Source organism: Salmo trutta, unplaced genomic scaffold (genome assembly GCF_901001165.1).
Source record: "Salmo trutta unplaced genomic scaffold, fSalTru1.1, whole genome shotgun sequence".
In the NCBI taxonomy this organism is placed as follows: domain Eukaryota; kingdom Metazoa; phylum Chordata; class Actinopteri; order Salmoniformes; family Salmonidae; genus Salmo; species Salmo trutta.
The window spans coordinates 2,342,385-2,358,393 of record NW_021823154.1 but is presented as its reverse complement, the minus strand read 5'-3'; the positions used below and the strand labels follow the sequence as shown (position 1 = coordinate 2,358,393).

The 16,009-nt window shown below is 41.8% G+C and overlaps 1 protein-coding gene across 1 annotated transcript in view; it reads left to right on the top strand.

Moving 5' to 3' along the window:
- The window catches only part of LOC115189397 (uncharacterized), a 337,609-nt gene that overhangs the window by 79,215 nt on the left and 242,385 nt on the right, over nucleotides 1-16,009 (top strand). The window contains exons 19-24 of the mRNA XM_029747982.1: nucleotides 246-677; nucleotides 987-1,418; nucleotides 7,358-7,789; nucleotides 8,073-8,262; nucleotides 8,921-9,150; nucleotides 13,725-14,156. Of these exons, the coding sequence (XP_029603842.1) occupies nucleotides 246-677; nucleotides 987-1,418; nucleotides 7,358-7,789; nucleotides 8,073-8,262; nucleotides 8,921-9,150; nucleotides 13,725-14,156 (2,148 nt within the window). The remainder of the gene's footprint in view (nucleotides 1-245; nucleotides 678-986; nucleotides 1,419-7,357; nucleotides 7,790-8,072; nucleotides 8,263-8,920; nucleotides 9,151-13,724; nucleotides 14,157-16,009) is intronic.

The following is a 16,009-nucleotide window of genomic DNA, read 5'->3' as shown; positions in this document are numbered from 1 at the left end:
GCATATTCTAGCTTCTGAGTTGGTGTAGGAGGCAGTTAAAAATGGGAACATATTTTTTCCAAAATTCTCAATACTGCCCCCTACCCCAAACAGGTTAACAAGAAATTTGTGCAGTGGTTGAAAAACGAGTTTTAATGACTCCAACCTAAGTGTATGTAAACTTCCGACTTCAACTGTATCTTTAGCTATGACTGTTTTCATGTGTTCATCCATGTCTGAATCAGCTGTTACTGTCCTTGTTGCAGTTTCTGTCCATGGAGGCCTGATCCCTCAAAGCAGATCAAGTTCCTGGTGGATCTCCTGTCTCAAGCAGCAGAGTGGGAGGAGCAGACAGGAGAGAAGACACTGAAGCTGGTATCATCAGTGTGTACTTACAGCACCTTTCCTTATCACTATGGAAACACTTCCAAACAGAGTGATTTCCTGCTGGATCTGTACTCGCATGTGAAGGACTATGAGACTCAAACAGGCAGGAGTGTCCTTCCAGCATTACAGCCAGTTTACCAGTCAGCTCCTGCAGTCTGGTACATAGACCTCTCAGAGAGAAAGGCCTCCCTCCTCCTAGAAGTGCAGAAACTCCAACCAGAGAAGAAACCAGTAGAGCTGAAGGGCTGGTCAGATGAAGAGAGTGAAGTGAGGAGTTTCCTTCAGTGTCTGTCCTACATCTCACAGCTGAGGTGAGTCTGAACATGTGTGGTGGTTAGTGATTATGTGATGCTACTGATTATTGTCTTGTAGAAACATTTGATATATAAAACTTGAAGTGTTGGTGAATCTGGGAACATTTATCTGCTGATTTCCTGACATATGAAATTTTGAATTACCAAATGTCACACATAAATCATGTGAATGTCTTTAAAATTAAATACTTGTACATATAACCGAAGCACATTATGTAAATGTATAACTACTTCGTATATCTTTAGCTATGACTGCTTTCATGTGTTCATCCATGTCTGAATCAGCTGTTACTGTCCTTGTTGCAGTTTCTATCCACGGAGGTCTGATCCCTCAAAGCAGATCAAGTTCCTGGTGGATCTCCTGTCTCAAGCAGCAGAGTGGGAGGAGCAGACAGGAGAGAAGACACTGAAGCTGGTATCATCAGTGTGTACTTACAGCACCTTTCCTTTTCCCAATCGAGACAATTCTGAACAGAGTGATTTCCTGCTGGATCTGTACTCACATGTGAAGGACTATGAGACTCAAACAGGCAGGAGTTTCCTTCCAGCATTACAGCCAGTTTACCAGTCAGCTCCTGCAGTCTGGTCCATAAACCTCTCAGAGAGAAAGGCCTCCCTCCTCCTAGAAGTGCTGAAACTCCAACCAGAGAAGAAACCAGTGGAGCTGAAGGGCTGGTCAGATGAAGAGAGTGAAGTGAGGAGTTTCCTTCAGTATCTGCCCTACATCTCACAGCTGAGGTGAGTCTGAACATGTGTGGTGGTTAGTGATTGTGATGGTAACACTGTACCCAATTGTCATTCTTGAGTAAAAGTGAAAGTCTCTCTGTGAAATACTTGATTAAAAGTCTAAAAGTATTTGGTTTTAAATATACTTAAGTGTAAAAGTATAAATCATTTCAAATTCCTTATATTAAGCAAACCAGACGGCACCATTTTCTTTCTTTTACATTTTTCTTTTTACGGATAATCACGGGCACACTCCAACACATGTGTTTAGTGAGTCTGCCAGATCAGAGGCAGTAGGGATGACTAGTGTCGTGTCTTTGGCTATGCCGGATTAGGATATGACATGCTATTCAATAAAATCATTTCTCTGTAATTAATATTACCAGATTAACCTGTTGGGGCTAGGGGGCAGTATTTGCACGGCCGGATAAAAAACGTCCCCGATTTAAACTGGTTACTACTCTTGCCCAGAAACGAGAATATGCATATAATTAGTAGATTTGGATAGAAAACACTAAAGTTTTTAAAACTGTTTGAATGGTGCCTGTGAGTATAACAGAACTCATATGGCAGGCCAAAACCTGAGAAGATTCCATACAGGAAGTGCCCTGTCTGACAATTTGTTCGCCTTCATTGGCATCTCTATCAAAAATACAGCATCTCTGCTTTAACGTGACATTTTCTAAGGCTTCCATTGGCTCTCAGAAGGCGCCAGAAAGTGGAATGACGTCTCTCCAGTCTCTGGGCTAAGTACAGCAGCTCTGTTTGTTACTGGTCAGGCTGAGAACAGTGACACTGGAGATGCGCGTTCATGTGAATTCTCCATGTTTTTCTTTCTCTCTTTGAACGAATACAACGTCGCCCGGTTGCAAAATTATTGCTATTTTACGAGATAAATTGCATAAAAATTGATTTTAAACAGCGTTTGACATGCTTCGAAGTATGGTAATGGAATATTTTGAATTTTTTTGTCACGAAATGCGCTCGCGCGTCACCCTTCAGATAGTTACCTGAACGCACGAACAAAACGGAGCTATTTCAATATAACTATGGATTATTTCGAACCAAAACAACATTTGTTGTTGAAGTAGAAGTCCTGGGAGTGCATTCTGACGAAGAACAACAAAGGTAATCCAATTTTTCTTATAGTAAATCTGAGTTTGGTGAGGGCCAAACTTGGTGGGTGTCAAACTAGCTAGCCGTGATGGCCGGGCTATCTACTCAGAATATTGCAAAATGTGCTTTCGCCGAAAAGCTATTTTAAAATCTGACACCGCGATTGCATAAAGGAGTTCTGTATCTATAATTCTTAAAATAATTGTTATGTATTTTGTCAACGTTAATCGTGAGTAATTAAGTAAATTCACCGAAGTTTGCGGTGGGTATGCTAGTTCTGAACGTCACATGCTAATGTAAAAAGCTGTTTTTTTATATAAATATGAACTTGATTGAACAAAACATGCATGTATTGTATAACATAATGTCCTAGGAGTGTAATCTGATGAAGATCATCAAAAGTTAGTGCTGCATTTAGCTGTGGTTTTGGTTTTTGTGACATATAGGCTTGCTTTGAAAATGGCTGTGTGATTATTTTTGTCAGGGTACTCTCCTGACATAATCTAATGTTTTGCTTTCGCTGTAAAGCCTTTTTGAAATCGGACAGTGTGGTTAGATTAACGAGAGTCTTGTCTTTAAAATGGTGTAAAATAGTCATATGTTTGAGAAATTGAAGTTATAGCATTTATGAGGTATTTGTATTTTCAACTGGTTGGATTTCCAAAATATGGTTCCTTTCCCCCCACCTTTTGATGTTCCCAGACTCTATGTTTAACAAAGACTTTTCAGGAGCCCGTCTGTAGAGTCAGGAGAGAGGGAAAGGGAGAGAGGTATTTATGGGGGGAGGGGTCATAAACCTCACCCACAGGCCAGCGTCATGACACCAGGGATGTTCTCTGTTTAGTGAGTCCTCCAGATCAGAGGCAGTAGGGATTGACCAGAGATGTTCTCTGTTTAGTGAGTCCACCAAATCAGAGGCAGTAGAGAGGACCAGGGATGTTCTCTTGATAAGTGTGTGATTTAGACCATTTTCCTGTCCTGCTAAACATTCAAAATGTAATGAGATCTTTTGGGTGTCAGGGAAAATGTATGGAGTAAAAACAACATTATTTTCTTAAGGAATGTAGTGAAGTAAAAGTTGTTTATTTTTTAATTAACTTGCCAAGTCAGTTAAGAACAAATTCGTATTTACAATGATGGCCTAGGAACAGTGGATTAACTGTCTTGTTCAGGGGCAGAATGACAGATTTCAAAAATATAAATCGTAAAGTACAGACACCCCAAAAAAAACTTTTAAGTTGTACTTTAAAGTATTTTTACATAAGTGCTTTACACCACTGGATGCTAGTGATATACAGTGGCAAGAAAGTATTGAACCCTTTGGAAATACCTGGATTTCTGTATAAATTGGTAATTCAATTTGATCTGATCTTCATCAATAGACAAACACAGTGTGCTTAAACTAATAACACACAAACAATTCTACGTTTTCATGTCTATATTGAACACACTGTGTAAACGTTCACAGTGCAGGGTGGGAAAAGTATGTGAACCTTTGGATTTAATAACTGGTTGACCCTCCTTTGGCAGCAATAACCTCAACCAAACGTTTTCTGTCGTTGCGGATCAGACCTGCACAACGGTCAGGAGGAATTTTGGACCATTCATCTTTACAAAACTGTTTCAGTTCAGCAATATTCTTGGGATGTCTGGTGTGGTCTGCTCTCTTGAGGTCACGCCACAGCATCTCAATCAGGTTGAGGTCAGGACTCTGACTGGGCCACTCCATAAGGCGTATTTTCTTCTGTTGAAGCCATTCTGTTGTTGATGTACTTCTGTGTTTTGGGTTGTTGTCCTGTTGCATCATCCAACTTCTGTTGAGCTTCAATTGGCAGACAGATAGCCTAACATTCTCCTACAAAATGTCTTGATAAACTTGGGAATTCATTTTTCTGTTGATGATAGCAAGCTGCCCAGGCCCTGAGGCAGCAAAGCAGTCCCAAACCACGATGCTCCGTCCACCATACCTTACAGTTGGGATGAGGTTTTGATGTTGGTGTGCTGTGCCTTTTTTTCTCCACACATAGTGTTGTGTGTTCCTTCCTTCCAAACAACTCAACTTTAGTTTCATCTGTCCACAGAATATTTTGCCAGTAGCGCTGTAGAACATCCAGGTGCACTTTTGCAAACTTCAGACGTGCAGCAATGTTTTTTTTTTGGACAGCAGTGGCTTCTTCTGTGGTGTCCTCCCATGAGCACCATTCTTGTTTAGTGATTTATGTATCGTAGACCCGTCAGCAGAGATGTTAGCCTGTTCCAGAGATTTCTGTAAGTCTTTAGCTGACACTCTAGGATTCTTCTTAACCTCATTGAGCATTCTGCGCTGTGCTCTTGCAGTCATTTTTGCAGGACGGCCACTCCTAGGGAGAGTAGCAACAGTGCTGAACTTTCTCCATTTATAGACTATTTGTCTTACCGTGGACTGATGAACATCAAGGCTTTTAGAGATACTTTTGTAACCCTTTCCAACTTTATGCAAGTCAACAGTTCTTAATCTTAGGTCTTCTGAGATCTCTTTTGTTTGAGGCAGGGTTCACATCAGGCAATGCTTCTTGTGAACAGAAAACTCAAATTTTGTGAGTGTTTTTGATAGGGCAGGACAGCTCTAACCAACATCTCCAATCTCGTCTCATTGACTGGACTCCAGGTTAGCTGACTCCTGACTCCAATTAGCTTTTGGAGAAGTCATTAGCCTAGGGGTTCACATACTTTTTTTCAACCTACACTGTGAATGTTTAAATGATGTAATCAATATAGACAAAAAAAATACAATAGTTTGTGTGTTATTAGTTTAAGCACACTGTGTTTGTCTATTGTTGTGACTTAGATGAAGATCAGATCAAATTTGATGACCAATTTATGCAGAAATCCAGGTAATTCCAAAGGGTTCACATACTTTTTCTTGCCGCTATGTCTTTTAGAAACATTGTCATCATATTAAACTTCAAATGTTTGTGAATCTGGTAACATTTATACTCATATTTCCTGAAATATAAAATGTTCAATTATCAAATGTTAGCCAGATATTGCGAATGTTTTTAAGGTTACATGCACTACAAAAGTAGTGTGGACACCTGCTTGTCGAACATCTCATTCCAAAATCATGGTCATTAGTATGGAGTTGGCCCCCTCCCCCCTTTGCTGCTATAACAGCTTCCACTCTTGTAGGAAGGCTTTCCACTAGATGTTGGAACATTGCTGGGGGGACTTGCTTGCATTCAGCCATGAGCATTAGTGAGGTCGGGCATTGATGTTGGGCGATTAGGCCTGGCTCGCAGTCGGCGTTCCAATTCATCCCAAAAATGTTTGATGGGGTTGAGGTCAGGGCTCTGTGCAGGCCAGTCAAGTTCTTCCACACCGATCTTGACAAACCATTTCTGTATTGTGAGCGGACCAAGTCATTTGGTGTCACTCTAAAGCGGAAAGGTGGAATAAACGAGTCAAGAGTAGGTTTTCTTGATTCAACACAGTTCTCTATTGAGGGATTTCTGACAATACAAACACTCCAACACAGTCAATGAGAATCTCCAAAGGAACAACATGCATCTTCTTCTTTAGATGACACAGGATCACATTACGATTATCTTCAAACTATAACAACAATCACATATTCGTCACCGTCTTAATGGATCTTCTTGGATAGCACCTCTCTCTCCGTAGCCATTCTCCAGAGATAGTTTATCTTCCCCCCCTTCCTTGCTGGTTCCATCCTCTCTCTTGTAGGGGAAAGAGAATATGTCATTAGTACCGTCAGCTGTGCTTAATTGACTCTGGTTACCTTGTCTCACATGCCTTGTTGGGCTACTATCCGTGAGCCCAGCCTGCCCTCTGGTGGTCCTTCCACAGTATGTACCCCCCTTTGTGCACAGGGCATTGTCATGCTGAAACAGGAAAGGGCCTTCCCCTAACTTTTGCCACAAAGTTGGGAGTGCAGGATCCTCGAGAATGTCATTGTAATCTGTAGCGTTAAGATTTCCCTTCACTGGATCTAAGGGGCCTAGCCTGAACCATGAAAAACAGCCCCAGACCATTATTCCTCCCCCCCAAACTTTACAGTTGGCGCAATGCATTCGGACAGGTAGCATTCTCCGGGCATCCGTCAAATCCAGATTCGTCAGTCAGACTGCCAGATGGTGAAGCGTGATTCATCACTCCAGAGAACGTGTTTCCACTGCTCCCGACTCCAATGTCAGCGAGCTTTACACCACTCCAGCCGACGCTTGGCATTTCACATGGTGATCTTAGGCTTGTGTGCAGCTGCTTGGCCATGGAAACCCATTTCATGAAGCTCCTGAATAACAGTTCTTGTGCTGACGTTGCTTCCAGAGGCAGTTTGGAATTCGGAATTCGGTAGTGAGTGTTGCAACCGTGGAGAGACGATTTTTACGCGCTTCAGCACTCGGCAGTCTCGTTGTGTGAGCTTGTGTGGCCTACCACTTCGCGGCTGAGCCGTTGTTGCTCCTAGACGTTTCCACTTCACAATAAGAGCACTTACAGTTGACCGGGGCAGCTCTAGCAGGGCAGAAATTTGACAAACTGACTTGTTGGAAAGGTGGCATCCTATGACGGTGCCACCTTCAGAAAGGCCATTCTGTTGCCAATGTTTGTCTATGGAGATTGCATGGCTGTGTGCTCGACTTTATACACCTGTCAGCAACGGGTGTGGCTAAAATAGCCAAATCCACTAATTTGAAGGGGTGTCCACATACATTTGTATATATAGTGTATAACCAAAGCACATTATGTAAATGTATAACTACTTCATATATCTTTAACTATGACTGGTTTCATGTGTTCATCCATGTCTGAATCAGCTGTTACTGTCCTTGTTGCAGTTTCTGTCCATGGAGGTCTGATCCCTCAAAGCAGATGAAGTTCCTGGTGGATCTCCTGTCTCAAGCAGCAGAGAGGGAGGAGCAGACAGGAGAGAAGACACTGAAGCTGGTATCATCAGTGTGTACTTACAACACCTTTCCTTTTCCCTATCGAAACAATTCTGAACGCAGTGATTTCCTGCTGGATCTGTACTCACATGTGAAGGACTATGAGACTCAAACAGGCAGGAGTGTCCTTCCAGCATTACAGCCAGTTTACCAGTCAGCTCCTGCAGTCTTGTTCATATACCTCTCAGAGAGAAAGGCCTCCCTCCTCCTAGAAGTGCTGAAACTCCAACCAGAGAAGAAACCAGTAGAGCTGAAGGGCTGGTCAGATGAAGAGAGTGAAGTGAGGAGTTTCCTTCAGTGTCTGCCCTACATCTCACAGCTGAGGTGAGTGAGTTTATCCAACAAGAGTCCAAATGTCATTGAACTGGTGTAGATAGTATTTATGTTTTACACTGTCTTTGTCTTTTTAATACATGCTCATATGAAGATGCTGTAGAAACTCTAATTCAGTAGGAATTTAAATTGAACAAAATTCTAATTCATAATTGTATTGTTTTAATAGATGGAGTCATAAGGTGCTATTAGTTTTCAGTTCCCCCACCCTGTTACTCATATCAGTCCTCATCACTCACCTGTATGTCATCTGTGTTTTAAACTGTTTGTTCAGATTTCTTCCACTGATGGACAATATAGAGAGGAGAAAGAGAGAGAAGACATTCCTACTGAATCTGTGTCTTCAAGCAGCTCTCCATGAGAGAGGAACCATACAAACAACTGTAGAGAAGGTGTTGTCCCTGTCTGAAGTATATCACTATCAGAAATGGGATTTCCTGCTGGATCTGTACTCACATGTGAAGGTCTATGAGACAAAAACAGGCAGGAGTGTCCTTCCAGCATTACAGCCAGTTTACCAGTCAGCCAGTCCTGCAGTCTGGTCAATAGACCTCTCAGAGAGAAAGGCCTCCCTCCTCCTAGAAATGCTGAAACTCCAACCAGAGAAGAAACCAGTAGAGCTGAAGGGCTGGTCAGATGAAGAGAGTGAAGTGAGGAGTTTCCTTCAGTGTCTGCCCTACATCTCACAGCTGAGGTGAGTTGGTTTTCATAGTAATGTTTTCTCATGTTTATGATGTATCAATACTCTAATAATATCTACATGTTTCAACGTGTTAATTTTGTCCCTCGTTTATCCAGTATCGGCTAATATCAAAGTTTTTTTTAAATTTACTAGTTTATATATATTTTGTACACATCACAGAGTGTCAGATTGTCTGGATCAGTTTTTACTGTCCTTGTTGCAGTTTCTATCCATGGTGGTCTGATCCCTCAAGTCAGATCAAGTTCCTGGTGGATCTCCTGTCTCAAGCAGCAGAGTGGGAGGAGCAGACAGGAGAGAAGACACTGAAGCTGGTATCATCAGTGTGTACTTACAGAACTTTCCCCTTCTGTGTCCAGGATGATGATGAGAGTAAAGAATATCAATGTGATTTCCTGCTGGATCTGTACTCACATGTGAAGGACTATGAGACTCAAACAGGCAGGAGTGTCCTTCCAGCATTACAGCCAGTTTACCAGTTAGCCAGTCTTGCTGTCTGGTCCATAGACCTCTCAGAGAGAAAAGCCTCCCTCCTCCTAGAAGTGCTGAAACTCCAACCAGAGAAGAAACCAGTAGAGCTGAAGGACTGGTCAGATGAAGATATTGAAGTGAGGAGTTTCTTTCAGTGTCTGCCCTACATCTCACAGCTGAGGTGAGTCTGAACATGTGTGGTGGTTAGTGATTATATGATGCTAGTGGTTATTATCTTGTAGAAACATTTGACATATAAAACATCACAAGTGTTGGTGAATCTGGTAACATTTATACTCAGATTCCTTGTCATAACAAATGTTGCATTACTAAATGTCACAGAGATATTATGAATCTTTCTAAGTTATGTGATGCTGCACATTTATCTTTTAGAGATCTTGCATATTTTATCTTTGGGAAATATTGTAACAATAAACCTGAACGTTTATATTCAGAATATCTAATCTACTAAACCAAATGTCATGTATATTATGGAACTTTCTATGTGACATGGTGTTTCCATATGACAGGCAGGTACCGTAATTTCCAGACTATAAGCCGCTACTTTTTTCCCACGCTTTGAACTTCGCGGCTTAAACAATGACGTGGCTAATATATGTATTTTTCCCGCTTTCATATAAAAAAAAAATAAAAAAACACATTCTGTGACGTGCTCAGTTTTTTGGCGGCATGAAGCTTTCATTAGCCCAATGAAATTGCCGAACGGGTTAAGGTCAAACAACTTTTTTGTTTACTGTTTAGATTAAATCGAGCACGCTCAAACTTCCCATCATTCTGGTTACAGTAGTCATTTTGTCACCCTCATCATGGCAAAGACACAGAGAAATGCATATGATGCAGCTTTCAAGTTGAAGGCGATTGATCTGGCTGTTGGAAAAGGAAATAGAGCTTCTGCACGGGAGCTTGGTCTGGAGCAATGACTTTCTTGGTAGGCTACTGTTTACTGCTAATTATTATTTTTTTGTTACAAGCTGTGTTTCGTTAAAGCCTATTTATTTTTGTTACAAGCCGTGTTTCGTTAAAGCCTGTGTAAATGTGTTTCAATGTACCGGTAGGCACCTGCGGCTTATAGACATGTGCGGCTTATTTATGTTCAAAATAAGATTTTTTTTTTTTTTTATTCGGTGCGGCTTATATTCAGGTGCGCTCAATAGTCCGGAAATTACGGTATTCATGTTCAGTGAGGAAGAAGTATTGGGACATTTTGTTTTGGCTCTTTACTCCAGCACTTTGGATTTGAAATAATGCGATGACTATGGGGTTAAATTGCAGACTGTCAGCTTTAACCTCTCTAGGGGATGTGGGACGACTATTCAACAGCCAGTGACAAATCAGAGCGCCAAATTTAAAACCACAAAATGTCATAATTCAAAGTTCTCAAACATATAGGACTATTTTACACCATTTTATAGATACACTTCTCCTGAATCGAACCACGTTGTCCGATTTCAAAAAGGCTTTACAGCGAAAGCGAAACATTAGATTACGTTAGGAGAGTACATAGACACAAAAAACCACACAGCCATTTCCAAGCAACTAGCATGCATCACAAATACCCAAAACACAGCTAAATGCAGCACTAACCTTTGATGATCTTCATCAGATGACACTCCTAGAACATCATGTTACACAATACATGCATTTTTTTGTTCAATCAAGTTCATATTTAGATCCAAAAACAGCATTTTACAATGGCTCGTGACGTTCAGAAAATATTTTGCCTCCAAAACTGCCGGTGAATCAGCACACCGATTTATAAAAATACTATTCATAAACCTTGATAAAATATTAAATTGTTATTCAAAGATTTATAGATCAACATCTCCTGAATCCAACCACGTTGTCCGATTTCAAATTAACTTTACGTGGAAAGCACACTGCAATTATCTGAGTACTGCGGTCAGAAAAAGACATCAAGCAATACAGATAGCCGCCATTTTTGAGTCATCTAAAAGCATAAATAAATTAGAAATATTCGCTTACCTTTAGTAATCTTCATCAGAAGGCACTTCCAGGGATCCCAGGTCCACAATAAATGTTGTTTTGTTCGATAAACTCCATAATTTATGTCCAAATAGCTCCTTGTTGTTCGCGTGTTTAGTTCAGCTACTCCAAATGTCACGAAGGAAAATGTCACGAAGAAAAGTAAAAAAAAAAAATCTATTTACGTTCGTTCAAACATGTCAAACGTTGTAAAGCATCAATCTTTAGGGCCTTTAGAACGTGAAGATTCAGTAATATTCCAACCGGACGAAACCAGTGTCTTGAAAAACGTTTTGGAATGTGGAGCGACCTCTTGCGTGAACGTGCGTCTCATTCCCGGGGTCACCAAGTTCCCAGCCTTCTCATTCGGTCTCTGTTCATCATAGACGACTCAAACAACTCTCTAAAGACTGTTGACATCTAGTGGAAGCCTTAGGACGTGCAAAATAACCCTAACTCACTGTCTGTAAGAAAGGCAAGGACTTGAAAGGACTACAAGCACCAGAATTCTCACTTCCCGGTTAGATTTTTCTCAGGGTTTTGCCTGCCATATCAGTTCTGTTATATTCACAGACATCATTCAAACAGTTTTAGAAACTTCAGAGTGTTTTCTATCCAAATCTACTAATAATATGCATATTCTAGTTCCTGGGCCCGAGTACTAGGCCGTTTAATTTGGGTACGTTTTTCATCCGGCCGTGAAAATACAGCCCCCTACCCTAGAGAGGTTAATTTGAGGGTAATTTAATCCATACCGGGTGAACCGTTTAGAAATTACAGCACCTTCTGTATGTCGTACCCCCATTTTAGGGAACCAAAAGTATTTGGATAAATTCACGTATTTGAATTAATGGAGTACAAAGTTTAGTATTTGGTCCCATATTCCTAGAACACAATGACTACATCAAGCTTGTGATTCTACAAACTTGTTGGATACATTTGCTGTTTGTTTAGATTGTGTTTCAGTTAATTTTGTGCTCAATAGAAATTAATGGTAAATAATGTATTGTTTGAAAATAAAGGAGAGTCGCACACTCTAGGAGCACAGATGCAAAAATGTAATGTCCAACGTTTCGACAGACACGCTGTCTTCATCAGGGGTTGGTGGTAATGAAAACGATGGGGGCGAAGCCCAAAACAAACACGTATATAAAACACACAGGGATGTAACCCAAACAAAAGAGTGAGGTGTAAACCTCTACAATATACACAGGATGAGACCCATAATACTGGTCCAAAAACACAGAGCACGAAAGCCCATAACACAGGTAGTCCCAAGACCAACGGACATGAGACAATATTCCACAAGAACAATGGGGAACAGAGGGCACATATATACACTTACTAATCAGGGGGAATGGGAACCAGCTGTGTGTAATGAGACCAGACAGTCCGGGGTTGGTGGTAATGAGTCCAGACAGTCCGGGGTTGGTGGTAATGAGACCAGACAGTCCCGGGTTGGTGGTAATGAGTCCAGACAGTCCGGGGTTGGTGGTAATGAGTCCAGACAGTCCGGGGTTGGTGGTAATGAGTCCAGACAGTCCGGGGTTGGTGGTAATGAGACCAGACAGTCCGGGGTTGGTGGTAATGAGACCAGACAGTCCGGGGTTGGTGGTAATGAGACCAGACAGTCCGGGGTTGGTGGTAATGAGACCAGACAGTCCGGGGTTGGTGGTAATGAGACCAGACAGTCCGGGGTTGGTGGTAATGATATTAGACAGTCCAGGGTTGGTGGTAATGAGACCTGGCAATCCGGGGTTGGTGGTAATGAGACCTGGCAGACTGCAAAGCAAATCAGTGGGAGAAAAAACAATTTTTTTGAGAAGGACAAATCATAGATGTTATGCTGGGAGGTAGATGTTCAGTCTCCCCTGTCCTCAGCTTTTCTCCACCGAACAAAGGAACAGGATGCCATTTATAACCCTCCACCCTAGCCTGGGGTTGACCAATCAGAAGTCCTTGCAGTACCACTGGGCCATTGGCCAAATAACAAGTATCCTGCTCCCGACTCAATGCACAGAACATAGCACACGCAGCTCTGAGTTCTGGAGTGACATTCTACAGATTCTAAACAAACTGAAACCCAACTCCTATTTACATTTCTTATTGATCATTCGTGCTCTACATTTTAGTCCTCTCATCCTCTGCGTGGTGTATTTGTCTTCAAAATATTCTTATAATGGTGAGAGTGTAGCATGTCTTGGTGGCATGATATAAAATGCTAACCCCTCCCTGTTATTGTAATGGTGAGAGGTTAGCATGTCTTGGGGCTATGATCTTTGTGCCTCTAATTTGCTCACTCATCGTTATTCATGATTCATTCAGGATTATCTGTAATCATGGCAGCATCCACATGAATGTAGAATTTCTATATTAACGCTCAATACGTTAGGTGTTTCTGTATTTTGTCAGGGGGGTGAATACTTATGTAATCAAGGTATATTGGTGATTAATTTAAAACAAATTGGTTCGTGATTATGTGATGCTAGTGATTATTGTCTTAGAAACATTTGACATATAAAACTTCAAGTGTTGGTGAATCTGGTTACATTTATCTGCCGATTTCCTGACATAACTAATGTTGCATTACTAAATGTCACACATATAAATGTGAAGGTGTCTAAAATGAAATACTTTAACATATAACCAAAGCACATTATGTAAATGTATAACTACTTCATATATATTTAGCTATGACTGGTTTCATATATTCATCCATGTCTGAATCAACTGTTACTGTCCTTATTGCAGTTTCTATCCAGACTGGTCTGATCACTCAAAGCAGATCAAGTTCCTGGTGGATCTCCTGTCTCAAGCAGCAGAGTGGGAGGAGCAGACAGGAGAGAAGACACTGAAGCTGGTATCATCAGTGTGGACTTACAGCACCTTTCCTTATCACTATCGAGACAATTCTGAACAGAGTAATTTCCTGCTGGATCTGTACTCACATGTGAAGGACTATGAGACTCAAACAGGCAGGAGTATCCTTCCAGCATTACAGCCAGTTTACCAGTCAGCTCCTGCAGTCTGGTCCATTGACCTCTCAGAGAGAAAGGCCTCCCTCCTCCTAGAAGTGCTGAAACTCCAACCAGAGAAGAAACCAGTAGAGCTGAAGGGCTGGTCAGATGAAGAGAGTGAAGTGAGGAGTTTCCTTCAGTGTCTGTCCTACATCTCACAGCTGAGGTGAGTCTGAACATGTGTGGTGGTTAGTGATTATGTGGTGCTAGTGATTACTGTCTTGTAGAAACATTTGACATATAAAACGTCTAGTGTTGGTGAATCTGGTAACATTTGGTAACATTTATCTGCTGATTTCCTGACATAACAAATGTTGCATTACTAAATGTCACACATATATTATGGAGTCTCTCACCGTTGTCGCTTGTTATAGACCACCTTCTGCCCCCAGCTGTGCCCTGGACACCATATGTGAATTGATTCCCCCCCGTCTATCTTCAGAGCTCGTACTGTTAGGTGACCTAAACTGGGACATGCTTAACACCCTGGCCGTCCTACAATCTAAGCTAGATGCCCCATATCTCACACAAACTATCAATGACCCTACCAGGTACAACCTCAAATCCGCAAACACGGGCACCCTCATAGATATCATCCTGACCAACCTGTCCTCTAAATACACCTCTGCTGTCTTCAACCAGGATCTCAGCGATCACTGCCTCATTGCCTGCGTCTGTAATGGGTCTGCGGTCAATCGACCACCCCTCATCACTGTCAAAAGCTCCCTAAAACACTTCAGCGAGCAGGCCTTTCTAATCGACCTGGCCCTGGTATCCTGGAAGGATATTGACGTCATTCCGTCAGTAGAGGATGCCTGGTTATTCTTTAAAAGTGCTTTCCTCACCATCTTAAATAAGCATGCCCCATTCAAAAAATGTTGAACCAGGAACAGATCTAGCCCTTGGTTCACTCCAGACCTGACTGCCCTTGACCAGCACAAAAACATGCTGTGGCATACTGCATTAGCATCAAATAGCCCCCCGCGATATGCAACTTTTCAGGGAAGTTAGGAACCAATATACACAGGCATTTAGGAAAGCAAAGGCTAGCTTTTTCAAACAGAAATTTGCAACCCGTAGCACAAACTCCAAAAAGTAATGTGACACTGTAAAGTCCATGAAGAATTTGAGCACCTCCTTCCAGCTGCCCACTGCACTGAGGCTAGGAAACACTGTCACCACCAATACAATCCACGATAATCGAGAATTTCAATAAGCATTTCTCTACAGCTGGCCATGCTTTCCATCTGGCTACCCCTACCCCGGTCAACAGCCCTGCACCCCCCACAGCAACTTGCCCAAACCTCCCCCATTTCTCCTTCACCCAAATCCAGATAGCTGATGTTCTGAAAGAGTTGCAAAATCTGAACCCCTACAAATCAGCTGGGCTAGACAATCTGGACCCTCTCTTCCTAAAATGATCCGCCGCAATTGTTGCGACCCCTATTACTAGCCTGTTCAACCTCTCTTTCGTATCGTCTGAGATCCCTAAAGATTGGAAAGCTGCCGTGGTCATCCCCCTCTTCAAAGGGGGAGACACTCTAGACCCAAACTGTTACAGACTGTTAGGTTCTTATTTTTCAGAGTAAATAACTCATGAACACTAGAGAAGCTTTAACCAAGTTTAATTCTGCCCAAAGGTTCTGTACAGCTGTAATTCAGACAACCCAATATTTCTCCCATCACAGATATATATACCCATCCCACTTAAGACACTCCTCCTTCTCTCCAATCCTTACATCTTATGGTTCTACAGTGAAAAGAGTAACAGGATACTAAACCCTTATTACTCCCTTCAGGGGATCTGACCTCACCTCCTGACCTCAACCCCTCCTTCACCTAATACGCAGATGTCCATCTGTCTCCCCTATAGCAACACATTCCAAAGCTATCTGTCTTTCTACAGAGATTAACTTCTGACATAAAACCCACTCTTTCACTCCTTATTCTATGCTTCTTCTCTGTCATTTATTTATAACTCAATGTTCAAAATGTCGAATCCAACAAGACCTATATCTA